Consider the following 26,385-nt stretch of genomic DNA (forward strand, 5'->3'; position numbering starts at 1 on the left):
GCCTCGGTCTTGGCCTCCAGGAAAAAAAGGACTCCTGCCAAAATAAATCCCTCTGCAAATCTCTCCTTAACACCCATTTCCCCAAGGCACATCCTGGCAAGCAAGAAGCATTTACTTTCCTGGTTCTGAGCCGAGACCTGACTGGGTCACCGTCGGCCACATCTGTTTTCCATATATTGGCTCTCTTCCTGCGTAAAACAAGGGCGGGGGATCTGATTTTTACAATGAACAACGTCCCTGCGAGGAAGGGCAGCCCAACACGCCCATGACTGAGTGGACATAAGAACAGAGGAAGGTGTCTTAGACGGAGTCAGGTCATTGGTCTGTCTAGCTAAGTATCACCTATGCTAAGTGGCTCTCTGGGGTGTCAGGCAGGAGTCTCTCCTAGCCCTACAGGGATACCGTATGCCAGAGGGGATTGAACCCACAGCCTTCTGCATGCAAGGCAGATGCTGAGTTAGGGCCCTTCCCTAAATCCGGAAGCTTTACTTCCCTCCTGGGGTAAAGCTAGTAGCCCCACAGAGGAAAATGTATCTGTAGGCAAAGAAATCTATTTCTGTTGCTTTTCTCACCTGAGCCGGTGTGGTGTTCTTTGTGGAAAGGCCAGGAGTTGTCCCCCTTGAGCCCCAATAAGGGTAAGGACCAGGCACGGGCCAGGAGGTGCTGGGATGCCCTGCTGTAGCTCCAGCGTGTTTGAGTTCTCGAGTCCGGATGCCCCTTCATAGGAACACAAGCAGAGCCTGCTGGGGCAGAGCAATGGCCCATCTAGTCCAGCATCCTGTTCTCACAGGGCCCAACCAGATGCCCCAAAGGGAGAAGCACAATCAGGATACAAGCTCAAGAACCCTCTCCCCTCCTGTGGTTTTCAGCAACTGGGATTCAGAAGCGTTGCCGCCTCCAACCGTGGAGGTAGGGCAAAGCCATCCTGGCTAGGGGCCATTGATAGCCGTCTCCTCCATTACCGGCAATTTGCCTAATCCTCTTTTAAAGGCATCTGGCTTGGTGACTATCGCTGCCTCCTTCCTGCAGGAGGGAGTTCCACAGTTTAACTCTGGGCTGCATGAAAGAAGGGTTTTCATTTATCTGACCTGAATCTTCCAGCATTCAGCTTCATTGGATGTTCACGAGCTCTAGGGTTAGGAGAGAGGGAGAAAAAGAAAAAAAATCATTCCAGTAGCACCTTAGAGACCAACTAAGTTTGCCATAGGTATGAGCTTTCGTGTGCATGCACACTTCTTCAGAGAAGTGTGTGGGGGGGAGTCATTATCCACTTTCTCTGGGCCATGCACAATTTTATAAACATTTATGCTGTTGCCTCTTACTTGCCTTTTCTCTAAACAAAAAGTCCCAAATGCTGCAACCTTCTTCGTAGGGGAGAAGTCTCTTCATTCCCTTGATCATTTCGGTTGTACCTTTCTGAACCTTTTCCAACTCTACAATATCCTTTTTTTGAGGCAAGGCAACTAGAACGGTACACAGTGTTCCAAATGCGGTTGCATCATAGATTTGTATAACGGCATCATCTTGCTTCCGACTCCTTTCCTAATGATCCCCAGCACGGAATTTGCCTTCCTCACAGCTGCCTCACACTGGGTCAACATCTTCATCGCGCCGTCTGCTGTGACCCCAGGGTCTCGTTCCTGGTCCATCACTGCCCGTTCAGACCCAAGAGCGTATATGTGAAAATCAGGGTGGTTTCCCCCCCCCCGACAAATGATATTGCTGCACTGGAATCTGGAAGCCCCTTCAAATAAACCTTTTCTTTGATTCTGGGCAAGGTTATTCTGCTATTCCAGGCAGAAGGAGGGAGGTGGCCGTCAATATTTCCCCTGCCAAGCAGTGGGAAGGCTGTGTCACTCCAAAACCAGCAGAAGACGGCTGTCGGTGACAGCCAAGACCCGCTACCCTCCCTGCAGCCCTAACAGGTCATGATCAGTCAAGGGCCCACTGTGGAGAAGGCAAGCAAGCAAGCCAGGGAAGGGAGGCCGCTACTCCTTGGAGCCTGAGGGGTCTCCCTGTGGGTGTCAAAATGCACCTGGTTGTTCCTTAATTCAGCATTCAGCGTGGGGCAACAGAGAGAGCCTTTCGGAGCCAGGGCTCAGGCTGGCTTTTGCATCCTTTGCAAGGATGGAGACGCTCTGTTTTGCTCACTTCACATTTGGCTGGCGCTGCTGGCTGGCTGATCTCATGGCCGAGGGGCCGGTCCACGCTGCTCCTGGAGAGGAAAACATGTTGGCAAGCCAGCAGCACATTCACTTGGTTGTTCTACAAGGCAGGGACCAAAACAAGCTCAGCTGCCAGCGTCAGCCGTGGCTGAAACCTTTTCCCTATAGATTTTTGTAGTGTGCGTGTGGATGCTTTTTGTTTTCACGGATGTGGGTTTCGTATATGCAGATGCTCTGATTTATTTTTTTAAAGGACTTTATTAAGTAGTCAAAATGCTTGACAACAAAACAAAGAGTCAAGGAGTAACTTGCTGCTATAAATCCATACTACCTGATGGGAACAAAAAAGTAGGTTCAATCTAAAGTCAGACTAGAAAAAGAAGATTTTTGTAACATAAGCATGGATTAAGCAAGGGGCACATGATGCCTGAGCTGTTAGGGTAAGAAACTGGACAGGACACCTTGTGGGGCACAGGGTGATTCAGTGGGGTGATGGTGAGGACCCCACACCCTCTGTCAGTGCCAGAGCCAAGATCTGATCCCAGCAATGCAAACATGATTCAGCTGGACTGAGAGGCATTTGTTGTTGTTGTTTGTTTAGTCGTTTAGTCGTGTCCGACTCTTCGTGACCCCATGGACCATAGCACGCCAGGCACTCCTGTCTTGCACTGCCTCCCGCAGTTTGGTCAAACTCATGTTCGTAGCTTCGAGAACACTGTCCAACCATCTCGTCCTCTGGCGTCCCCTTCTCCTAGTGCCCTCAATCTTTCCCAACATCAGGGTCTTTTCCAAGGATTCTTCTCTTCTCATGAGGTGGCCAAAGTATTGGAGCCTCAGCTTCACGATCTGTCCTTCCAGGGAGCACTCAGGGCTGATTTCCTTCAGAATGGATAGGTTTGATCTTCTTGCAGTCCATGGGACTCTCAAGAGTCTCCTCCAGCACCATAATTCAAAAGCATCCATTCTTCGGCGATCAGCCTTCTTTATGGTCCAGCTCTCACTTCCATACATCACTACTGGGAAAACCATAGCTTTAACTATACGGACCTTTGTCAGCAAGGTGATGTCTCTGCTTTTTAAGATGCTGTCTAGGTTTGTCATTGCTTTTCTCCCAAGAAGCAGGCGTCTTTTAATTTCGTGACTGCTGTCACCATCTGCAGTGATCAAGGAGCCCAAGAAAGTAAAATCTCTCACTGCCTCCATTTCTTCCCCTTCTATTTGCCAGGAGGTGATGGGACCAGTGGCCATGATCTTGGTTTTTTTGATGTTGAGCTTCAGACCATATTTTGTGCTCTCCTCTTTCACCCTCATTAAAAGGTTCTTTAATTCCTCCTCGCTTTCTGCCATCAAGGTTGTGTTATCTGCATATCTGAGGTTTTTGATATTTCTTCCGGCAATCTTAATTCCGGCTTGGGATTCATCTAGTCCAGCCTTTCGCATGATGAATTCTGCATATAAGTTACATAATCAGGGAGACAATATACAACCTTGTCGTACTCCTTTCCCAATTTTGAACCAATCAGTTGTTCCATATCCAGTTCTAAGAGGCATATCTGAGAGGCATATCTGTGCAAATGTCAATACTTTGCTCAGGTGGTGCCAGTCTGGTGGGAGGGTGGGAGCGGAAGCCTCACAGTTGACCCATGGGGACTAAAAGCTCTCTGGGGGGGACAAGTCACAGCGAGGGTGGGGGCCGCAGCGCTGCAGGGCAAGCTTTTGCAAAGGGCAGCTCCAGATTCCCAGGGAAATAAAAGCAAAAATGGAGGATTATTTTTTCTCCCGGGAAACCAGAAAGTCTGAGCCCGAAGTGCCGCATTTAGCTGATGCTGCAGTGTGCCCTCAAAAGCAGAAATCAAAGTCCAGCTGGAAGATACAAAGGCAGCTTTCCTAAATGCAGCACCCTCCAGATGTTTTGGAGTACAGCTTCCATTGCCCCCTCCCAGCACAGCTTCCCATCCACAGCCCCTGACTGGGGATGGTGGGGTTTGTTGCTGTGTCTCAAGGGTTGAAAACTCGCCTCTCCTGCAAGAGGCCCCAAGTTCAATCTCCAACAGGACTGAGAAGATGTTTCTGGATCAGGCCAATGTCACATCCAGACCTGTCTCCTGTCTACACAGGGGGTGACCAGGTGCTTGTGGGAATCCTGCAAACAGGATTCGAGGACAAAAGCAATTCTCACTTCCTGTGGTTTCCAGCAACTTGGATTATGCCTCCAATGGTGGAGGGAGAGCATAGCTATCATGGCTTAGTAGCCATTGATAGCCTTGGATTGGAGCTGACACAGAATCAGAATCATTGAGTTGGGAGGGACCCCAAGGGTCATCTAGTCCAACCCGCTACAATGCAGGAATAATAGCTAAAGTATCCCTGGCAGATGGCCATCTGACCTTAGTTTAAAAACCTCCAAAGAAGGAGAGTCCAAAACCTCCTGAAGGAGACCATTCCACTGTCAAACAGCTCTTAACTACAGTGGTGCCTTGACTTACGAATTTAATCCGTTCCGAAGGCACCTTCGTAGGTCGAAAAATTCTAAGTCGAAAAGCGCCATTGGAAACACGATTTCCCATAGGAATGCATTGGATACAGAAAAATTCATAAGTCGAAGCAACCCCTTCTAAAAATTCGTAAGTTGAAAAAACCCTATCTAAAACCGCCACAGTTTCCGTTCGGATGTCGAGAAATTCGTAAGCGTGCGGCCATTTGCCCCATTCATAAGTCAAAAAATTCGGTTGTTGAGTCGTTTGTAAGTCGAGGTACCACTGTATAAGAAAGTTCTTCCTGATGTTTAGTCGGAATCTCCTATCTTATAATTTGAAGCCACTGGTCCAGGTCCTCCCCTGGGAAGCAGGAGAAAACAAGCTTGCTCCCTCTTCCATGGGACAGTCCTTCAGAAACTGGAAGGTGGCACTCATATCACTTCTCTGTCTCCTCTTTTCCAGGGTAAACATACCCAACTCCCTCAACTGTTCCTCATAAGGCGTAGGCCAAGGCCCTACTGCAAGGGTGGGGATACAATAAGATTCCTCCCACTCCAGACTTCAGAATCAGCCCTAGAAATTTACCAAAGAGCCTGGTGGTTCCTGGGGGTGGGGACTCTGCATGAGTCTCTGTTTCTGCTTTAATGTCCACAGGGTGATCTGCAGGGCATCTGCTGAGATTTAGAAGAATTCTTGACTCAGCTTTTCTCAGAGGCGGCGGCTGATTCTTCAAGTCACATCACCCTCCAGTTGACTCCTTGGTTGTCTAAGCAAGCTGTTAAGTCAAACATGTTGACTTGGAAATAACTTGAGGCGGTCAAGAAGAAACTTCGAGATAAAGACAATAGAGACTTTAAAAAAGTCTGGGAACCATTTATGTTGTACTTACAGAAACATTGTAAAGAAGTGGACTCACTAGCAGGGTTTGAATAAACACTTACAATTAACAAATCAAAGATAGAGATTAATTGGAAAAGAACAAGAACAGAACAAGAATCAATTTAAAGAATGCAATATTAAGGTATAAGAAAATAAGCAGGAGAACTTAATATGTAAAGAACCAGAAGAGGAGGTTGAGGGGAGTCGTGGGGGTGGGGGATATGGGAATTGCATATTTCTTTTTCTCTGAGATAATGTCATTGCGATGAATATAAAACTCTAAAATTTATTGAAAACTATTTTTCCTATGACAAAAGAGAGTCAAGAAGGCGGCTGCTGCTGCACACATGCGGCGAGACAAGCAGGGGGAAGGTCGTTGGCGAGATCTGAGCCATGGAATTAAGCAGGGCAGAGAAAAAGTCCTTCTTCATCCACTGTTAAACTATGGAACTCCCTTCCCCAGGAGGTAATGATGGCTTTATAAATCCATGCAGTAGGAGAGGGCTTTCAACAGCTATTCACCATGATGGCTCTGCTCTGCTGCCACAGCCAGAGCTAGCAATGCTTCTGGGTACTGGTTGCTGGAAATCGCTGAAAGAGAGAGCTCTCTTGTGATCGCATCCTGCCTACAGGTCTCCCTTTGGGGCATCTAGTGAGAACAGGATGCTTGGCTAGACGAGTCATTGGTCTCATCCAGCTGCCGTCTCTTGTGTCTTTATGTCCTTATGATTGTTCAGTCATAGAATCATAGAATTTTAGAGCTGGAAGTGTTCCTGAGGGTCATCTAGTCCAACCCCTGCAATGCATCCATGACAAATGACCATCCAACCTCTGCTTAAACACCTCCAATGAAGGAGAGTCCTCACCCTCCCAAGGGAGACCACTCCACTGCCAAACTGCCCTTACTGTCAAAAAGTTCTTCCTGATGTGGAGTCAGAATCTCCTTTCTTGTAACTTGTAACCATGGGTTCGAGTTCTACCCTCCGCAGCAGGAGAGAACAAGCTAGCTCCATCTTCAATGTGACAGCCCTTGAGATATTTGAAGATGGATCTCCTATCTCCTCTCAGTCTCCTCTTTTCCAGGCTAAACATACCCAGCTCCCTCAACCGTTCCTCACAAGGCTTAGTTTCCAGACCCTGGATCATCTTGGTTGCCTTCCTCTGCGCAACTTCCAGGTTGTCAACCTCTTTAAATTGTGGCACCCAGAACTGGACACAGTATTCCAGGTGTGGTCAGACCAAAGCAGAATAGAGTGGCACTATGACTTCCCTTGATCTGGACACTAGACTTCTGTTGACGCAGCCTAGAATAGCATGAGCTTTTTTGCTGCTGTCCTGTGGAACGCCCTCCCATCAGATGTCAAAGAAATAAACAACTATCTGGCATTTAGAATACATCTGAAGGCAGCCCTGTTTAGGGAAGTTTTTAATGAATGGTGTTTTGATGTATTTTTAGTCTTTCGTTGGAAGCTGCCCAGAGTGGCTGGGGAAGCCCAGCCAGATAGGCGGGGTATAAATAATTAAGTTGTTGTATAAGTAGTTGTTGTTGTCAACATCATCATCACCATTACACTGTTGACTCATGTTCAGCTTGTGGTTTATTAAGACCCCCTGGATCCTTTTTCACATGTACTGCTTGCAAGCCTGACTGCCAAGAGCCCTTTCCCCTCCATGAGTTTGCCTAATCCTCTTTTAAAGCCACCCAGGTTGGTGGCCACCTCTGCCTCCTGCAGCAGTGAGTTCCACAGTTTAATTCTGCACTATGTGAAGCACAACTTTCATTTCTCTGTTCTGAAACTTCCAAGATTCAGCTTCACTGGATGTCCATGAGTTCTAGAGTTGGGAGAGAGGGAGAATTCTTTTTCTGCGTCCGCTTTCTCAATTCCAGATATAATTTCATACGCTTAAGTCATGTTGCTTCTTACTCCACAACACAGCAAAAAGGCCTGCAGGTGTCACATTGGCTAAAGTTCCACAGAAAAAAGTAAAGCTGACAGAGGATGACGATGATGACGATGAAGATGACGACGAAGATGATGATGAAGACGGCAAGATGGTGAAGAAGATGATGAAGACGACGATGAAGATGATGATGACAATGAGGAGGAGGAGGAAGAGAAGGGAACAAAAGTAAAGCTGACGATGATGAAGATGAAGACGATGATAATGAAGAGCAAGCTTGAAAAGAGAAGATACTGAGGTGTATTTTCTGGAATATAGATTGCACAGAAGATTGTGAATGAAGAGAACACATCTGCATCACCTTAAATTATTCAGTTCTCTGCTTTATTTCCCTCCCATTGCTGAAGATGGGATTGTTGAGTTGTACATTACTGTATTTTTGTTGGTTAGCTTCTTAAACATTTGTTTAATGTTGTACTGTTTTAATGCTTGATTGGGAGCCACCCAGAGTGGCCGGGGAGACTCAGCCAGATGGGCGGGGTACAAATAATAAGTAGTAGTTGTTGTTGTTACTCACAGTTTCTCAAAAGGATTGAGACCTACCCCCTCCCTGTGAATGCCACACAGAGCCCCAGTTTTCAGGTGGGGGCGGCAATGGTGGCGTATTGTCCCCTAGGGAGAACATGGGGCTCATCATCCAGCTAGAGGGGGCTCTTTCTCCAGCTGTGCCACAATTGACTTGGTCACTGAAAAGCCCGCTCATTCATTTTCAAGCTCAACAAGTGCAGCCTTAATTTCCCCTGGAAATGCGTTTGCATTTCGCCCCCTCCTCCTCCTTCCTCTGCCACAACTTTTGTTTGGCAACGGCCAGACATACACCCAGCCTGGGGGGGTGTGCTCTCTGGATGAGTATATAAGTGGACAGACGCCAGGCAGGGGAGCTAAGCTAGGAGCTCCTTTTGCAGAAGCAGAGCCAGGCATTGCAGGACTCCTGTGACGGGCAGCATGGCAGAAGGTAAAAAGAGAAAAGGGAAAGGAAAGGAAGAGACAGCTCTGTAGGAACACTTCTCTCTGGCTTTGGGGGCTTTGGGATTCTGTCTTCTTCCCACTGTCTTTCTGCAAATGCTTTTTGCCTAATTGTAATATGATCATTGCAAAAGGATACTGTGTGTGCATGCATGCTAACTTCAGGACGAGCATGTTCCAAGTCGACTCACCGACTCTATTAATGGCAACCTTGTCGAAACAAACTGCACTATTTTTACTCCTTGAACCTAAACTGTCCACTCAGTTGTTGAAAGATGTTCCGATTGTTAGTTGTTGTTTTTGTTTTTTTAAAAAGAAGAAATTCTCAATTGGAAAAAGTTGGGGTAAACAAGCTAAAGCAGTTATGTGAGTTTTGGGGCAGGCAGCAATTAATTTATCTGTATAATACTGAAATCATTTTTAGTAATTTTTGCTTTTAAGTAAGAAAAAAAATACCCCCATAAAAGAGGGAAACTTTGGTATCTGAAGAAGTGTGCATGCACACGAAAGCTCATACCAAAATAAAAACTTAGTTGGTCTTTAAGGTGCTACTGAAGGAATTTTTTTTATTTTACTTTGGAAGAAAAAGTTGGAATGTTTGAATAGGGTTTGCAGGCAGTTGCTAGAAAATGAAATATATGTATTTATTTCAGAGTGCTTCTTGCACATCCAGAATTTATAACAGTTACAGCCCAATGGGATGTTGTTCTGCACAAACCCCACTGTAATTAAATCCCTGTCTTTCAGCTGAATATTTTCTGCAGCTATTCCTCGCATTGGCCAAGGAGACAAATCCGCTTTCTTGCTTTCTGCCCTTGGGTTTCGCTTTCAGAAACTCATCTTCAGATTCAGAATGGACATCCTGCAGGTCTATGCAAATAACTGCTTTAGCGCGAAAAATTGTAGAGAATTCCTTCTGCAGGTCTTGGCTTCCTTTCATCTTCCTCAACACCCTTCTCTGAAGTTTAATTCTTGATTCCTCCATGTCCTTGTTATTAATAGGAAAAACACTGCTGGGTCTCTCAGGAGAGAATGGGTCATGAGATCCACCGCTTAAGAACAGGGGCTCTTGGCTTTGCTTTTTTCACAGACCAGTTTCATCTTCATCCGAGGTCTCCTAAAGCAATGCTCATTTCGGATCAGCTTTGCAAAATTTACACTTTCCTAGCACTTAGCAAAACCTGAGTTGGTAGCTTATACGACTCAGCCTCTTTCAAGACTCCAGCTGCTTTGCAAACTTCCTAAGCATGAGCTGGTCTGAACCCTTGCAGGGGAGATTTGCAAGACCACCTCTCCTCTCCCATTGGGATGGGCACGAGGGCTATTTCTGAAGCCCCAGGTTCAAATCTCAGCTCAGCTGTGAAATTCACCAGTGTGGTCAGTCACCAGCACCATTACTTGGCTTCGCTTACCTCACAGGGTTAAGTCCTTGTGAAAATTGACAAGCCCCCTTCAGCTGGACTCTTCGGGTTTTCTCCCTTGGGAAGCTTCCTCCCATTCTTCTGCTTTTTTACAAGAACAAAGAAGAAGCCATCAACCTGGGAAGGGGCCAGAATCTCTTTCCCCAGAGGTTTCTAAACAGAGGTTGGAGAGAGACTGTCCGGGATTCTTCTGCTGTGATTCCAGCATTGCAAGGAGGTTGGACTAGGTGACCCCAAGATTCTATGGGGTGATTGTCTGTATGCTTTTGGCCCTTTTCTTTTCCAGTGATGCTTTACCAAGGAGTCCATTGGCCCTTGCAAGCCAGTGCAACCTCTTTCCTCAGGAATATCGACATAGATGTTGTTCATGTAGCATAACACCAAGTTTGCTTTCTTGCGGTGTGCCTCCGTGTCCATGTGTGGGCACTGGCAATGGGGGCAGGGAGAGAAAAATGGAAAGAGAGCCCTGGGGTTATGGCACATGTGCAATCGTAACCGATACAAATTCAGAAGTTGGAAAAAGAACCTGCCCAGGCTCTGGTGTGTGTGTGTGTGTTTTAATTCTATTAGGGTTTTATTGCTTTCTAATGACAAAGAGTCAGACACGACTAAACAACTAAACAACAACAATGATTCTCTTTGGTATGTTTTTAGCTTTTTTAAAATTGACCTCTCATTTAAATTTATGTAAGCTGCCGGTTTGGGAAAGGGATAGGACAACAACAAGAACAACAAACAGCAACAACATCAGTAGCAGATCATTAAGGCATATTTGTTCCACTTTGGAAATAGCTCCAAAATCTGGGCATGGGGGGATTCAGATAGAAACATAGACCGTAGGAAGATTCCTTGTTCTGAGTCAGACCTTTGGTCCATCTGGCTACTGTACAACTCTGGTGACTTCCGAGTTGGGTTCCTGCAATGTGCTCCCCATGGGGCTGCCCTTGGAGAAACTCAGGAACTTCCGTTGGCCCAAAATGCAGCAGCCCGATTTCTAGGGTTCCCAGAGCCGTCCTTCCTACTGAGCTGACTGGCGCGTTGTGCCAGAGCGCCGGCCTCTCAGGGGCACCCCAGCGAGCTCCCAGGCACTTTCGGTGCGCTGTTCCCACCACGCCCCCTCGCAACAGCAGGCTGGCTAGCCGCCATTACAACGGTGCCTAGCAAGCCTGTTGGGGGGGGGCGCCGGAGGGATTTTTGCGCACAGCGCTGGATACCCTTAAGGCAGCCTTGTGGGTTCCATTTAGATCTCACACAACCCCTGTTTTAAATGAGCTGTGCCGGTTGCCATTTCGTTTCCAGGTGCCATTCCAGGTGCTCCTCAGGCCCCAAATACCTGAAGGACCACCTTCCCTCTTGAATGCTGCAAAGGATAGAGAGGGGCCCTCTTGGTAGTCCCTCCACTTTCAGAGGCCCAGGGGCAGAGGGCCTTCTCTGTGGTGGCCCCCAAGCTGCAGAATCCCCTCTCCATGGAGGTGGGCCTGGCACCTTCACTGTGCATTCTGCAGAGGTTGCTGATGACGCATCTTCTTACTCTGGCTTTTTATACCTGAGGTGTGTGGTTTTAGGACCCACCTCATTTTAATAATAATAATAATAATAATAATAATAATAATAATAATAATTTATTTATACCCCTCCCATCTAGCTGGGTCTCCCGAGCCACTCTGGGTGGCTTCCAATAGAATATTAAAACAGAATAAGATATCAAACATTAAAAACTTCCCTAAACAGGGCTGCCTTCAGATGTCTTCTAAAAGTCAGATAGTTGTTTATTTCCTTCACAACTGAAGGTAGGGCATTCCACAAGGCGGGTGCCACCACCGAGAAGGCCCTCTGCCTGGTTCCCTGTAACTTCACTTCTTGCAGTGAGGGAACTGCCAGAAGGCCCTTGGAGGAGGACCTCAGTGTCCGGGCTGAATGATGGGGTGGGGGTGGAGATGCTCCTTCAGGTATACAGGGCTGAGGCTGTTTTATAGCTGCAAGTTGTTTTAAATTGTTTTTAATGCTGTGACCCACTCTGGGGTGAAGGGCAGGAAATAAAAAAATTAAAGCTCACTACAGTATTATCTACCCCGACTGGTAAGGGGGTTTCTGGCAGGAGTTTCTCGCAGCCCTATTTGGAGACACTGTCCGGGACTGACCCTGGGACCTTTCACATGCAAAGGCCATGAGCTGTGTGCTCTTCCTTAAATGAGGATTGTTTCAGAAGCATCCGTGCTCGCAGAAGGGCTGTTCCATGACCCGTTCCTCTCCTCTTTCCCTGCGTGTAATAGCTGCATGTAGATTTACAATCGCCAGCCGCTGCACATTCACTAGACCCCAAAGAGCGCTGACTGTGCACGGGCCGCCCAATTACACAAGGACTACGACAGATGTCAACTTCTCTGCTACTGGCAGATCTAGGTTGGCACCTTTCCAAGCTGTCAGCACAGAGGAGATAGTGGGAAAAAAAAATACCACCAGTTGCCTCATTTTGCCGGATGCTCACGTGAGAGTCTGTGTTAGAAGTTTAAGAGAGTGTGGCTGACTTGCAAGGGAGGAACTAGGGACTAAAGAGGCCCACAACCAGGAGGAGGATTCTCAACAGCAGCTTTAATAATAATAAACATAATAATAATAATCAAAATAAACACAACATGAACTCTGCTGGATGAAACCAATGGCCCGTCTAGTCCAGCATCTGATTCTCCCAGTGGCCAACCAGCTTCCACCAATGTGCTGCCCTGTTCCATAGCTAATCTTTGGAACTCCCTCCTGCAGGAGGCAGAAATGGCAACCCACTGGGGTAGCTTTAAAAGAGGATGAGGTCAATTCATGGAGGAAGAGAGGGCTATCGAAGGCTATAAGCCACAATGGCTATGATCTGCCTTCACGGCTGGAGGCCATGATGTTACTGAGTACCAGTTTCTGGAGGGCACAAAGGGTGGGAAGCTCATAGAATTACAGAGCTGTAGAGATGGATGGCACCCCAAGGGTCATCCAGTCCAACCCTGGGCAGCACAGGAATCACAGCTAAAGAATTGCTGGTAGGTAGCCATCTAACCTCTGTTTGGAAACCTCCGCCCCCTTCCAAGTTAGTCTGTCCTCTTGCTGAATGGCTCTTGCAATCAGAAGGTTCTTTCCAATCTTCAGTCTGGATCTCCTCCTTGTCATTTGAATGCTTTGGTTCGGATTCTAACCTGTGGAGCCAGTGGTGTAGCGCGCACACACACATACACACACACACACACACACACACTGCCTGGGGCAGAGCCTTTTTTTTAGGAGACCAGCCGAAGTTGTTTAGCTTTTTTGAGGGACAGACAGTGGCTCCCGTGCCTTGCAGCCCCCATGATGCCCAGCAGCTCCAGGGTACTCAATGTGCACCACTACTGTGTAGAGCAGCAAACTTGCTCCACTTTTCATATAAGAGACCTTTATGTACTTTAAGGTGTGTCTAAACCACAGAGACTAGGCCTAGGGCTTGCCGATCAGAAGGTTGGCAGTTCGAATCCCCGTGACGGGGTGAGCTCTCGTTGCTCGGTCCCAGCTCCTGCCAACCTAGCAGTTCGAAAGCACGTCAAAGTGCAAGTAGAAGGTAAACGGTGTTTCCATGTGCTGCTCTGGTTCACCAGAAGCGGCTTTGTCATGCTGGCCACATGACCTGGAAGCTGTACACCGGCTCCCTCGGCCAATAATGCGAGATGAGCACCGCAACCCCAGAGTCGGTCACGACTGGACCTAATGGTCAGGGGTCCCTTTACCTTTACCTTTAAGCTTTGCAGGTTAATTAGGGACTTTTGAAGTAGTGAGCAACTAATAAATTGAAGAAATAATAAATAATAATGTTTTGGATGACATGTTGCTCAAGAGACAGGCAGGAAGGGGTCAATTGTGTGTATCTTCACCCTGAATTGTGGCCCATAAACAGTTGGCTTGCTTTCTTCCCCACTCAGTTGAGGATTAGGGTACCCTCTCCGAAAGGACCCACCTTATTGCTGTAATTTTAAATTGTTTCAAACGGTTTTTAAATATTGTGTTTTAATTTCTTGCAACCTGCCAAGTGTGACTTGAATCCATCCTATCTTGGCATCTCTTCCTTGTTAGCCTTGCTGGTGGTGAAAAGGGAGGACTTTGCCTCATCTTCCCAGAACGGGCTGTTCTGCCCTGACTAACGGAGAGCCTTGTGTCCTGTGACACATTTCTTCAAGGTCAAGGGGAAAGCAAATGTGGAAATGGAGCAGCAGACACTGTTCCCAAAACAAGTAATTTGGGAAAGCACTTCTCCCTTCCAGCCAGGGCTGGTTCCTTCTTCCATGCACACCATCGCCAGATGGAAAGTGCAATGGTGGCCATCACAGGTTAAGCACCAGAGACGGGGCTTTCACACTGAACACAGAGGAGTTTTTTCCCGATTTCCTGTTCATTCCAGTGGGAAGTCCTGCAAGGATTATGCCTGTAAGGTGGGGGAAATGATCGCACTAGACAATAGCTACACTAGAGGTACTTGGCAGGGGACTGTAAAATTCAGAAAGTTTTGAGGACATTCCCTCAGATGCTTTCCTGTGGTTTTAATGTTCCCACAACCTGAGCAACTCCTGTTTTGACCAAAAGGAAAAGACTGTCCTCAGCTACAAAGAATTTAATGATCATGCATTTAGACTGGCAGGCGATTTCAGGACACGGATATTTTTCTTGCAACACACCTTGGACTCAAGGCAGTGCATTCACAGCACTAGCGTTCCTTTTTCAAAAGTATTTTTAAAACATAGTCTACAGTATTGATAAACAAAATAAACCAAACATAAAGAGCTTTGAGAAATCCTGTTACAGCTGGCTGAAAGCAGCCTAAAGTTGGACATTATAATTTAACTTGTTCCAAAATGTTACAAAAAATACCCGTCGGTCCATAAACCTGCTAGGCTGGTTTATAAGTCTTCTTTTGTAGTAAGTTAGCTTGATGCTAGTTACGAGGGACTAGATTTTCTCAACCCACTTCGATATTGTAGGGATAGGAGTTTTAGCTATCCTAAGTGTTGCCTCTAAAGCCTGAAAGGGTTTGGGGATGGGGGTCCCTCTGTTCTAGGAGCATCTGTCGCAAATGCCCTTTTTTCATTTGTGTTCCCAGCCTGATGGGACATAGGTGGCAATTAGGAAGGGGCTCTTGATCAGCGCAGGACCCCTGGCATTTGAGATGGCAAGAAGGGCAGAAACTGGGCCTCCCATTTGTTCACAGAACTGATGGATGGAAACCAAACCTTATAAGACAAATCCTATTTCCCTTTAGGTACCAGGCAAATACCTTCTAATTTGTTTAGGCTGCTATAGTACTTTTGAGGACCAAGTTCAAGATGTTACTATTAGTCTGTTGTTGTTTAGTCGATTAGTCGTGTCCGACTCTTCGTGACCCCATGGACCATAGCACGCCAGGCACTCCTGTCTTGCACTGCCTCCCGCAGTTTGGTCAAACTCATGTCCGTAGCTTCGAGAACACTGTCCAGCCATCTCGTCCTCTGTCGTCCCCTTCTCCTAGTGCCCTCAATCTTTCCCAACATCAGGGTCTTTTCCAAGGATTCTTCTCTCCTCATGAGGTGGCCAAAGTATTGGAGCCTCAGCTTCACGATCTGTCCTTCCAGGGAGCACTCAGGGCTGGTTTCCTTAAGAATGGATAGGTTTGATCTTCTAGCAGTCCATGGGACTCTCAAGAGTCTCCTCCAGCAGTCTCCTTCATGGATCAATGCCTTGTCGTGGCGAAGGGGCTTGAATAACTCAGAGAAGCTATGAGCTATGCCATGCAGGGCCACCCAAGATGGACAGGTCATAGTGGAGAGTTATGACTAAACGTGATCCACCTGGAGAAGGAACTGGCAAGCCACTCCAGTATCCCTGCCAAGAAAACTCCATGGACAAAGACTATTAGTCTATAAAGCCCTAAACAACTTGGCTTACCTATGAGATCCTCCCCCCCCCCATGCATCCATGAAACCACTTCAATTGGTGGTTCCACATTTATAAGAATTTGATCTTTCAGTGCAGCACCACCAAGCCTTTGGAACTCCTTCCCTCTTGATATCAAGCAGGCGCCTTGACTGTACTGTATTCCTTTTGGCGCCTGCTAAGAACATTCTTGTTTAGACAAGCCTGCTTAGGAAGTTGGTGTGAATTTTGACCTCTTTTAGTATTTTAGCTTTTTATGTTTTAAGCTATGGCTGCATTTATTTATTTTATTGTTTTACCTTTTCGTAAACCGCTTTGACAGCTTTTTAAAAATACAGTCAAGCAGTGTATAATTTTTTATGAAACAACTAAATAAATAATAACATTCACGGCCCCAAGGTTTGGTGAAAGCTTCCGGCTTTAAATGAAGTTGTGGCAAATTCATGGAGGAGGGTGGGCGCGAGGGAAGGGTCTGTCAAGAGCTGTCAGTCAAGGTGGCTTTCTGGGACAAAGGAAGGGCTCATCCAAACTCCTTTTTGCAACCTGCTTTCCAAGCACAGGCCAGTGCTTTAAAGCTCCATGTCCAAACAGGGGGGGGGGGTGTTGGGGGTTGATCCTGATTTACCACTGAATCAGAGGAAACAGCAATCTGCAGGAAACTCGATTGCAGTTTGCTCCAGTTCAGCAGTAAAATGTGGGTTTTCCCCGGGAAACTGCTGGGACCAAAACAAAGCTTTAAACCCCCAGACCTGTACCTAGAAACAGGGCACACAAGGAGGCCTGGATGAGGCCAAAGTTGGAAGCCACATCCTGGGGAAGAAGGGCAAGAATGGCTATTTCCTCTGTGCCCAGGGACACCTGATCCGCCAGTGTGTGAAACAGCACATTAATCTATGTGGACCTTTGGTCTCATCCAAAGATGCTCTTTTTAATTTTTTACTTAAGCTCTTATTATTTTAATACTAATGATGATGATAATAATAATGATGCAGAATTGGGAATACAACATTGCAAAACACCCCAGCTGCCAGACAACTGTGCATCTAGGAGGTTGAAACTCCTGGAAAAATACGATCCAGCAAGCGAGAGCCGTTAAACTTTGCTTTGTTCATTTCCCCCAAGGAAGGTGAAGAGGGGATGGGATGGGGGTCTGTTTCATGTTGGAAAGGAAGCAACAATAGCAACGGGGTGATTAACACTCCAACCAGCTGCCAGCAAGAGGGGGACGGGCTCTTTCCAAAGAGGCCCCCATCCTCCTGACTGTTGCTGCTCCTGCAGCCAAGTGGATCGTCACAGGCTTGAACTTAGAATCAGAGGAACACCCCTGGCCAGAAATATAAGTTATTTCCACCGCTGCGTGGAAAGTGCCTAAGGATTAGGCCACACAAACACACTCACCCCTCCCTGCAGTTTCTCCACTGAAAGTTCCTCCAAAGGCTGCTTTTGTTTTTGTTTTTTTTAAAAAAGAAGAAAGGTGGGAGAGATACATGTTCAAGTGGTTTGGTTTAAACCTCACCCACACCTCTACCTGACCTGTATTTTGATAACAACATGAGAAGAGCCTTCTGGATCAAATTCTTACATTGCACGGGGTTGGGCTACAATTCTATGATCAATCTTGCCTCGAGGAGTTCCAGAGATGCTGATTCCACCACCTACCTCAGCAGCCCAGCCCTATTCCCTAAACTGGTTTGATTCTAATGTACATCCCTATGATTTAGAGCTTGCTTCTGTATTCACTGGAACTGTTAAGAAGAGGCAGCTGGATGAGGCCAACCCCCTTTTCTCACAGTGACCAACCAGATGCGTCTTCTAGGAAACCTGCAAGCAGGATCCGAGCAACTCTCCCCTCCTGAGATTCAGAAGCATCGCTGCCTCTAACTGTGGAGACTGGGCAGAGCCATTGTGGCTTATAGCCCTCAATAGCCCTCTCCTCCTCCCAGAATTTGTCCGATCCTCTTTTAAAGCCATCTAAGTCGGTGGCCACCCCCTGGCCTCCTGGGGCAGTGAGTTCCACAGCTTGACCATGCGCTGCGTGAAAAAGGACTTTCCTTCTCCTTTACCCGTGCAGATCTCCAGCTAGAAACATGGGACCTGGAATGCGAGCGCAACAATCGGGACCACCGGACCTCCGAAAACGGCAACCGGCAGCTCATCGTGCGCAGGGGGCAGCCGTTCACCATCACCCTGCACTTTTCTGGGAGGGCATACCAGGCAGGCGTGGACCAGCTCACATTCCACGTTGAGACAGGTGAGTCCTCCTCGATGCTCCTAGCACATCCTCCTCCATCCTGCTGCCTTCTGGACTTGGCTGGACCACAACTCCCAGGGTGCTGGAGTTCTGCAGCCTCTGGAGGGCACCAGGTTCCTCAAAATCAGTGGCAAGCAAGTAGACAGGTAGTGTTGTGTAGTGGTTAGGGTGGTGGACTGGGACCTGGGAGAGGCCAGGGTTCAAATCCCTCCCCCCGGCCATGAAGTTCTTCCAGGGTGACCTGGGCCCAGTTGCTGCCTCTCAGCCTAGCCTACCAGGCATTATATTAATAAAACAAATAAATCTTGTTGGACTTTAGAGACCCAGTGGTGGTACTGTAGTTAAAGAGCTGGTCTGGGACCTGGGAGATCAGGGTTCGAATCCCCCCTCTCTCAGCTTGACCTACCTCACAGAGTTGTTGTGGGGATTAAATGAGGGTGGGGGATCCCCATGGAGAAAATGATGGGGGTATAAATGCAATAAATAAATACGGATTAAGGCAGTGCTGCTCTTAAGGCGGAGGTTCAGCCCACCAACCTGTGCATAGGACTGAGCTGGACATTTGATGAGACTGTGAGAATCCATGCTCCACATGTGGGTCACAGGTCTGGATCTTGACCTCACCACACAAATCCTGGTCCTCAGTGCTCTCTGGTGCATTGCTGGCTCGCGCCTGGGAACTGAGTCTGAATGTTTCCCCCAGTCTCAAGACTGCTTTTTAATGTGACTCTGTCGAAATGTCACTGGGGTGAAGTAGCTTTGAATGCTGGGGCCAAATGGGTGGAAGGGCTTGATGTAAACTGAAATAACAGCCTAAAACTCATAATAATACACCTTAAGGGTTTTTAGCCCTGTTTCCAGGACTAAGACGATAGAAAACCTCAGTGGCCGGCACTGGCATCGTAGATCACAGAAGGGACTCCAAAGGTCATCTAGCTCAACCCCCCTCAATGCAAGGATCCCTGACAGGTTTAAAAACCTCAGTTTGAAAACCTCCAGTGAAGGAGACTTCACTACTTTCCGAGGGAGTTGAGTTAGCAGCTGCCTCTGCCCAGAATGGCTGGGGCAACCCAGTCAGAAGGGTGGGGTACAAATAAAATCTCTATTATGATTATTACTAAGTAATTGTGCAGGCCCACTTTTGCTCCTTTCCAATCCTGCCAAGCATTTTTTTCTGACTTTAATAAAAAAAAAACCAGCCAACAACTTGGTTCCTTCTTTTTTCCTTTCTTCCTGATTATTTTTGCCAAATTTCCCTTATTGTTCTTCTGTGGACAATGCAGCAGGGAAAGGAAAACCTGGCAGAGGATGGGTGGCCTCCGTCCCTTGCCAGAGTCCTCTCCCTCTCTCGCTTTGTTGTTGGGCTCAGGAGATGCTGGCGGAAAAAAGGGAGTCATCCTCCTGGAATTTTGCAGCAGGGGGGCCCTGGAAATCCATTTCATTTTGGCCGGTGGCTACAGAGGTGTTGCAAAAGCAAACAAGGGGGGACTTTTGCGGAGGAAGCAGGAATGGAAAGAGAGAGCAAAAGATCCTGTTTCTGCTGTGAGAAGAGGGGGGGAGCTGTGCGGGGAGCAGCTGGAGGAAGAGAGGCAGCTTTAAGGGGATGGACAGGACTTGCGCAGGTTGGGAAGCTGGGATTTGGCAGTGGAAGGAGCTGAGTAGAATCATAGAATCATAGAGTTGGAAGAGACCACAAGGGCCACCCAGTCCAACCCCCTGCCAAGCAGGAAACACCATCAAAGCATTCTTGACATATGGCTGTCAAGCCTCTGCTTAAAGACATCCAAAGAAGGAGACTCCACCACACTCCTTGGTAGCAAATTCCACTGTCGAACAGCTCTTACTGTCAGGAAGTTCTTCCTAATGTTTAGGTGGAATCTTCTTTCTTGAAGTTTGAATCCATTGCTCCGTGTCCGCTTCTCTGGAGCAGCAGAAAACAATCTTTCTCCCTCCTCCATATGACATCCTTTCATATATTTGAACATGGCTATCATATCACCCCTTAACCTTCTCTTCTCCAGGCTAAACATACCCAGCTCCCTAAGCCGTTCCTCATAAGGCATCGTTTCCAGGCCTTTGACCATTTTGGTTGCCCTCTTCTGGACACGTTCCGGCTTGTCAGTATCCTTCTTGAACTGTGGTGCCCAGAACTGGACACAGTACAATTTAGCCTGGAAAAGAGAAGGCTGAGAGGGGACAGGAGAGCCACCTTCAAACATCAAGTGGGCTGCCATTTTCTCCTGCTCTGGAGGGGAGGACCTGAATCCATTATCCAAGTTACCTGGAACCAATTATCTGACCAAATATTAGGAAGAACGTTCTAGTGGTATGAGCCATTTGACAGTGGGAACAGACTCCCTCGGGAGGTGGCGGACTCTCCTTCCTTGGAGGTTTTTAAGCAGAGGTTGGGTGGCCATCTGCCAGGGATGCATTGGCTGAGATTCCTGCACTGCATGGGGGTTGGGCTAGATGTCCTTGGGGGCACCTTCCAGTGCCACAGTTCTGTGATTCTAAGAGCCAGTATTTCTCTAACTCCATACCTTCCTGCCCTGCCTGTTCTTTTCCTGTGTGAGGGCTCTGTTACGTTTTCCTGGTTTGTCGAAGCAGAAGTGTCCTGCCAAATTGTTAGCACATGAAATCCAGCCCTTGGCATTCCTCTCTGAGCATAATGCTTTCAGACAGGGAGATGGCGATTTGACAGTGCAAAGACGTCTTGCCCCAGGATTTAAGAACATAAAAAGATCCTGCTGGATCAGACCAAGAACACATCTAGTCCAGCATCCTCTTCTCACAGTGGCAGACCAGATGATCGGTGGGAAGCTCGCAAGCAGGATCTGAGCACAACACTCTCCCTTCCCGAGAATTCCAGCATAGCTGCCCTCAACTCTGGAGGCAGAGCAGAGCCATCCCAGCTAGTAGCTTTCCATAGCCCTCTACTTCAGGGATTTGACCAATTCTCTTTTAAGGCCATCTAAACTGGCCTTAACTCCCTGCCTCCTGTGGGAGGGAGTTCCATAGTTTAACTATGTGCTGTGTGCATAATGACTTTCTTTTATCTGTCCTGAATCTTCCAATGTTCAGCTTCATTGTATGTCCTTGTGTAGTGCTAGAAGAGAGGAGAGGGCCTCTCCACCACCTCCTCCTCCTCCTCTTGCATCAAACCATACCAGATCCTGACACAGCCGTGGGGTTCATGAAATACCCTGCAATAATGTCGAAGAACAAATCAAATAGAAAAGCTGGACTCGTGTCATCCTCACCCTTGCGGCAACTCTGCAGCAGGAGCCCCAAAGAGAATTTGCTTTGGGGGTTACCAGTTTAAATGATTCCTTGCAGGGATTAATTGATACATACAGGGACCTTCCAGACAGATGTTGAATGGGCAATTGATGCTCCTCATGAACACAAACTTCTTTGTGGCATCCCCATGAAATCATAAACATCAAATGGCATCCAGGATACTTTCTCCCCATGGATTACCAATTAAGCTCCCACCTGTGATTCCTGCATTTCAGGGGTTGGTTTGGACGGCTCTTGGGTCCAAACACTACAATTCTATGATTCTATAAATGCTCCTAATAAATGCATTTGGCTCCATCCCAGGACAAAGCCCTTTTCAGACTGGGATGGGAGAAGGAGGGGATGGGATGGGATGGAGGCTCCCTGAGATCTCCGACCCCATTTTATCTCGCAGCCTCAGGCAGCCAGTGGTGAGTTGAAGAGGACAAGGGCAGGAAACAAAAGGAGGAAGCTCTCCCCTGGTTTGGCCTCTCCCACAGTTCTCTGTGTGGCTTGCAAGGAAGGAGGACTCCCACTTTGTCCTTCCCTTTTCCAGATAAAACAAAGAAGGCAAAGCACCCAGAGCAGAGCTCGGTCTCAGCTTCTTCAGCCCCAGGTCCAGGGATTAATTCACACACAGCGCCAAGAGGTCACTGCTTGGTTTTGCTTAAGAGGTTAAGAACATCAGACGAGTGCTGCAGGATCCGGCCAAAAGACCATCTAGTCCACTCAGCGGCGTAGCTAGCCGCCTGGCTGCCCGGGGTGGCAAACGCGAGAGCACCCCGCTGGGGGGGGGCGGGGTGTCTGTTGCGCGCATGCGTCGCATGTCATGACGTATGCATCATGATGCACTACGCACGCGTCATGATGCATGTGTCATGACATGTGGCGCATGCACCACGGCGCATGGCGCATGCACAGGAAGCATGCACCACAGCACCACGGCAAACCCCGCGAGCAAGCCGCAGAGTGAGGCCGTCTCGCTTGCATCGGGGTTTCTCCTCCATGGTGGCGGTGCTGCCCGGGGCAGCATGCCCCTGCCCCCCCTATTACTACGCCACTGAGTCCGCTGTCCTTTTCTCACTGGGCCAACCAGTTGCCACAGTCAGAGGCAGCCATGCTTCTGAATCCCAGTTGCTGGAAATTTCAGGAGGGAAGAGTGTTGCTCTTGTGCTCGGATCCTGCTTGCTGGTTCGCCACAGGTATCTGCATGGCCACTGTGAGAACAGGATGCTGGACTAGATGGGATGCTGGCCTGATCCAGCAGGCTCACCTTAGGTTCTTATGAATTAAGTACAAAATAGCTTTTTCTCCTGCGCTTTGCTTGTGCAGACAGAGCCCTAGAACAAAGGCACCCCTGGGCACGCACAAAATGTGTTCCTTTTGACCTGTGATAACAGAAAGGCTTTTTTTTAATGAAGAGGGGCTACACTTGTGACTTGCTAGCAACAAGCCTCCCACATATTATCACAGCAACAGGTGTGGGTTCAACTCATCCACCCAAGTTTCTCAGGACAATGCCCCAAGAACGCAGCGTCCAGAGTCTGAGAATTCCTCCATTTCACTTTGACTTGTGTAGGAGAACATCCTGGTGGATCATACAGTCATAGAGTTGGAAGACATCTCTACTCCAACCCCTGCAATCCAGGAATCTCAGCCAATGCATCCCTGGCAGATGGCCACCCAACCTCTGCTTAAAAACCTCCAAGGAAGGAGAGTCCACCACCTCCTGAGGGAGACTGTTCCACTGCCGAACAGCTCTTATGGTCAGAAAGTTCTTCCTAATGTTGAGTCAGAATCTCCTTTCTTGTAACTTGAAGCCATTGGTTCGTGTCCTGCCCTCCAGAGCAGGAGAAAAAAAGCCTGTTCCAACTTCCATACGAGAGCCCTTAAGATATTTGAAGATGGCTCTCATATCTCCAGGCTAAGCATCCCCAGTTCCCTCAACCGTTTCTCATAAGTCTTGGTTTGCAGACCTCTGATCATCTTGGTCACCCCCCCTCTGCACACCTTCCAGCTTGTTAATCAACTTCTTACAGTATATTGTGGTGCCCAGAACTGGACATTTTATTCCAGGTGTAGTCTGACCCAGGCAGAATGTTGTTGTTGTTTAGTCGTTTAGTCGTGTCCGACTCTTCGTGACCCCATGGACCAGAGCACGCCAGGCACTCCTGTCTTCCACTGCCTCCCGCAGTTTGGTCAAACTCATGTTCGTAGCTTCGAGAACACTGTCCAACCATCTCGTCCTCTGTCGTCCCCTTCTCCTAGTGCCCTCCATCTTTCCCAGCATCAGGGTCTTTTCCAGGGAGTCTTCTCTTCTCATGAGGTGGCCAAAGTATTGGAGCCTCAGCCAGGCAGAATAGGGTGACCCTATTACTGAATCTCATTCCTTGCAGTTGGAATCCCTTGGCTTGGGTCCTGCCCTCCAGAGCAGGAGAAAACCAGCTTGCTCCATCTTCCATGTGACAGTCCTTCAGATGTTTGAATATGGCTCTCCTCTCACCTGACAGCCTTCTGAATAGAATCATAGAATCATAGAGTTGGAAGAGACCACAAGGGCCATCCAGTCCAACCCCCTGCCAAGCAGGAAACAACATCAAAGCGTTCTTGACATATGCCTGTCAAGCCTCTGCTTAAAGACCTCCAAAGAAGGAGACTGCACCACACTCCTTGGTAGCAAATTCCACTGCCAAACAGCTCCTACTGTCAGGAAGTTCTTCCTAATGTTGAGGTGGAATCTTCTTTCTTGTAGCTTGAATCCATTGCTCCGGGTCCGCTTCTCTGGAGCAGCAGAAAACAACCTTTCACCCTCTTCTATGAGGGCACCAGAGAAGATCTGACCCCAGGATAAGGGACCTTTGTGAGAAAGACCTCAACCATGATTAGCCTCCCACCCACGCCACGATGTTTTGACCCACCCTTCCCAGAGCAAAGTGTACCAATCTGGATTTATCCACCCAGGTGGTGAAAGGCCCTTTGTCTCTCCCCCATGGCAGACCTCAGGTTCCAGGAAGTCTGGGCAGCGAGAGGCAGACACCGGGGCCTCTTTTTGTGCATGCCTGCTGCTAACCCAGCCTCCTCCACCTCGCTGTGCAAAGAGAAGGTCTTGTTGATGAGCCACCGGGGTGGGGCGGGGTGGTCTGGTCCGTTGTGAGGCCGCAGGGTTGCGCGTAAACAGACCCTGTGGGTGTTTCCGATGGGAGAAGGGCCTTGCATTCCCCCCACCCTGTAATTCTTTGCATTTGTTTGAGGCGGACCAGGGAGGAAGAACACAGTGAGCTTGTTTGGGAAGGAGGCGGAGGAGAGAAACAGCTAGTCCTGTTCCCTAGGGGGGGCTGAGTAATGGCTCCGACGACTTGAGGAAGCCGTAGCCTAGCCTTGTTCTCACGCTCGAGTGTCCCAGCAGGATCACAACACACACACACCCCCGCCCTGCTCCAAGGAGGGAGTGCACACTATTGTGAGATCATGTGTATTTTTGCACACAGACTCCAACTCCATCCACAACTAGGGTGGGGGCTGAGGAGCAGTGCAGGAGTCTAGGACTTCACTGGAGGCCTTTCAGCAGAGGCTGGGTGTCCATCTGTCGGGGATTCTTGAACTGGGAGTCCTGCAATGCAAGGGGGTTGGACTAGATGGCCCTCAGGGTCCCTCCCAACCCCCCCTGCCATTCTATGATTCACTGACCTCATAAGGTGGTGGACTTTCCTTCCTGGGAGCTGTTTAAGCAGAGGTTGGGTGGCCAGCTGTCAGGGACTCCCTGGCTGCCATCCTGCTTTGCAGTGGGTGGGACTAGAGGACCTCTGGGTGCTCCTTCCAATTCTACCATTCTATGATCTTTCATATGAAGCTACAACTTCCCTCAGCTCCCAGGATGCCCAGAGCTGGAGGGAACATTTGAACCATTGGACACCTGTCCAAAGTCCGTTTTGGGGGCCTAATGCAGTCCGGCAGTTGATTTAATCCGGTCCCTGTGGTAGTATATGTTCTGGGGTAAAATCCTAAATAAAGCTGAGCAATTGCAATCCTACAACAAGCTCAACAACTTAGGGGTCAAATCCTTAAAAAAGCTCAACAACTTAACAACTTCAACAAGTTTGGTCGGCCCTCATGCATGTTCACATCATCAAATCTGCCCCTCTTTGACCCAAATCTGGCCCTCTGGCCCAACCTTCGCCAACCTGGTGCCCTCAATATCTTTTGGACGAAAGCTCATGCTGGCTGGAGCTGATGGGAGCTGAGGTGCATGAGTGTCACCTGAGCAAAGGGGTGTCAGGAGGTAGGGACAGAAGACGGGGGCCCAGCAGAAAATGCCAGGGCCACCGCTAAGAGTGCCTCTGCTTTGAGGCCCTCCTGCGACACTAAGGGCTCAAAATCCCTGCATTGCAGGGGGTTGGACTAGATGTCCCTTGGGGGTCCTTCCCTTCAACCCTGCAGTTCTAAGGTTCTGAGTTTAGCAGACAGTCAGGAACAGAAGTCTGTGACCAGCCCTGGCACTCTGTGAAAGCTGTGAATCATTGTGGGCAGACCGTAGACGGGTGGGGAGGGCGGGCGTGAAGCATGAGTCTGCACTTCACCCCTTGCTGAATTCCCTCCCTCTCCCCCTCGGGAGGAGCTTCTGAAGAGGGCAGAGACTCCTTTTGCAAGGCTCCCTCTTGCAGCTTGACAGAAGCAAGTGAAAGGGGAGCGCTGTCTTTGGGGCATCTCGCCTTCCCACCCCTGGCAGTGGAAGTTTACAACCATCCTTCAAAACAACCTGGCTATTTAAGAGCAGACAGTGCAGGCTTTCCAGTAGTCCAGAAGGTCTGAATCACCCCCAAAGGGTTTGTCTCAACCACAGCACAATCATGGCACACAGAATGCTGCAGCACGGTTACTGACAGGGCGGTGGTATAGATGGGCGGAGTAAAGTACAATTATTATTATTATTATTATTATTATTATTATTATTATTATTATTATTATCCCCTGTCAGCATATAACACCTGGGCTCAGAGATCTATACCGGTTGCTGATTTGCTCCCAAGTAAAGTTCAAGGAGTTACTGTCCACATATAAATTGTGGGAAC

General features: G+C 48.3%; 1 protein-coding gene across 1 annotated transcript in view; it reads left to right on the top strand.

Moving 5' to 3' along the window:
• Positions 1 to 8,361: 8,361 nt before the first annotated feature.
• The window catches only part of TGM2 (transglutaminase 2), a 51,647-nt gene continuing 33,623 nt past the window's right edge, over positions 8,362 to 26,385 (top strand). Inside the window, exons 1-2 of the mRNA XM_035122354.3 lie at positions 8,362 to 8,438; positions 17,858 to 18,037. Of these exons, the coding sequence (XP_034978245.2) occupies positions 8,429 to 8,438; positions 17,858 to 18,037 (190 nt within the window). The 5' untranslated portion in view covers positions 8,362 to 8,428. The remainder of the gene's footprint in view (positions 8,439 to 17,857; positions 18,038 to 26,385) is intronic.

The sequence above is a fragment of the Zootoca vivipara genome, chromosome 7, assembly GCF_965207765.1.
Source record: "Zootoca vivipara chromosome 7, rZooViv2.hap1.1, whole genome shotgun sequence".
Classification (NCBI taxonomy): Eukaryota; Metazoa; Chordata; class Lepidosauria; order Squamata; family Lacertidae; genus Zootoca; species Zootoca vivipara.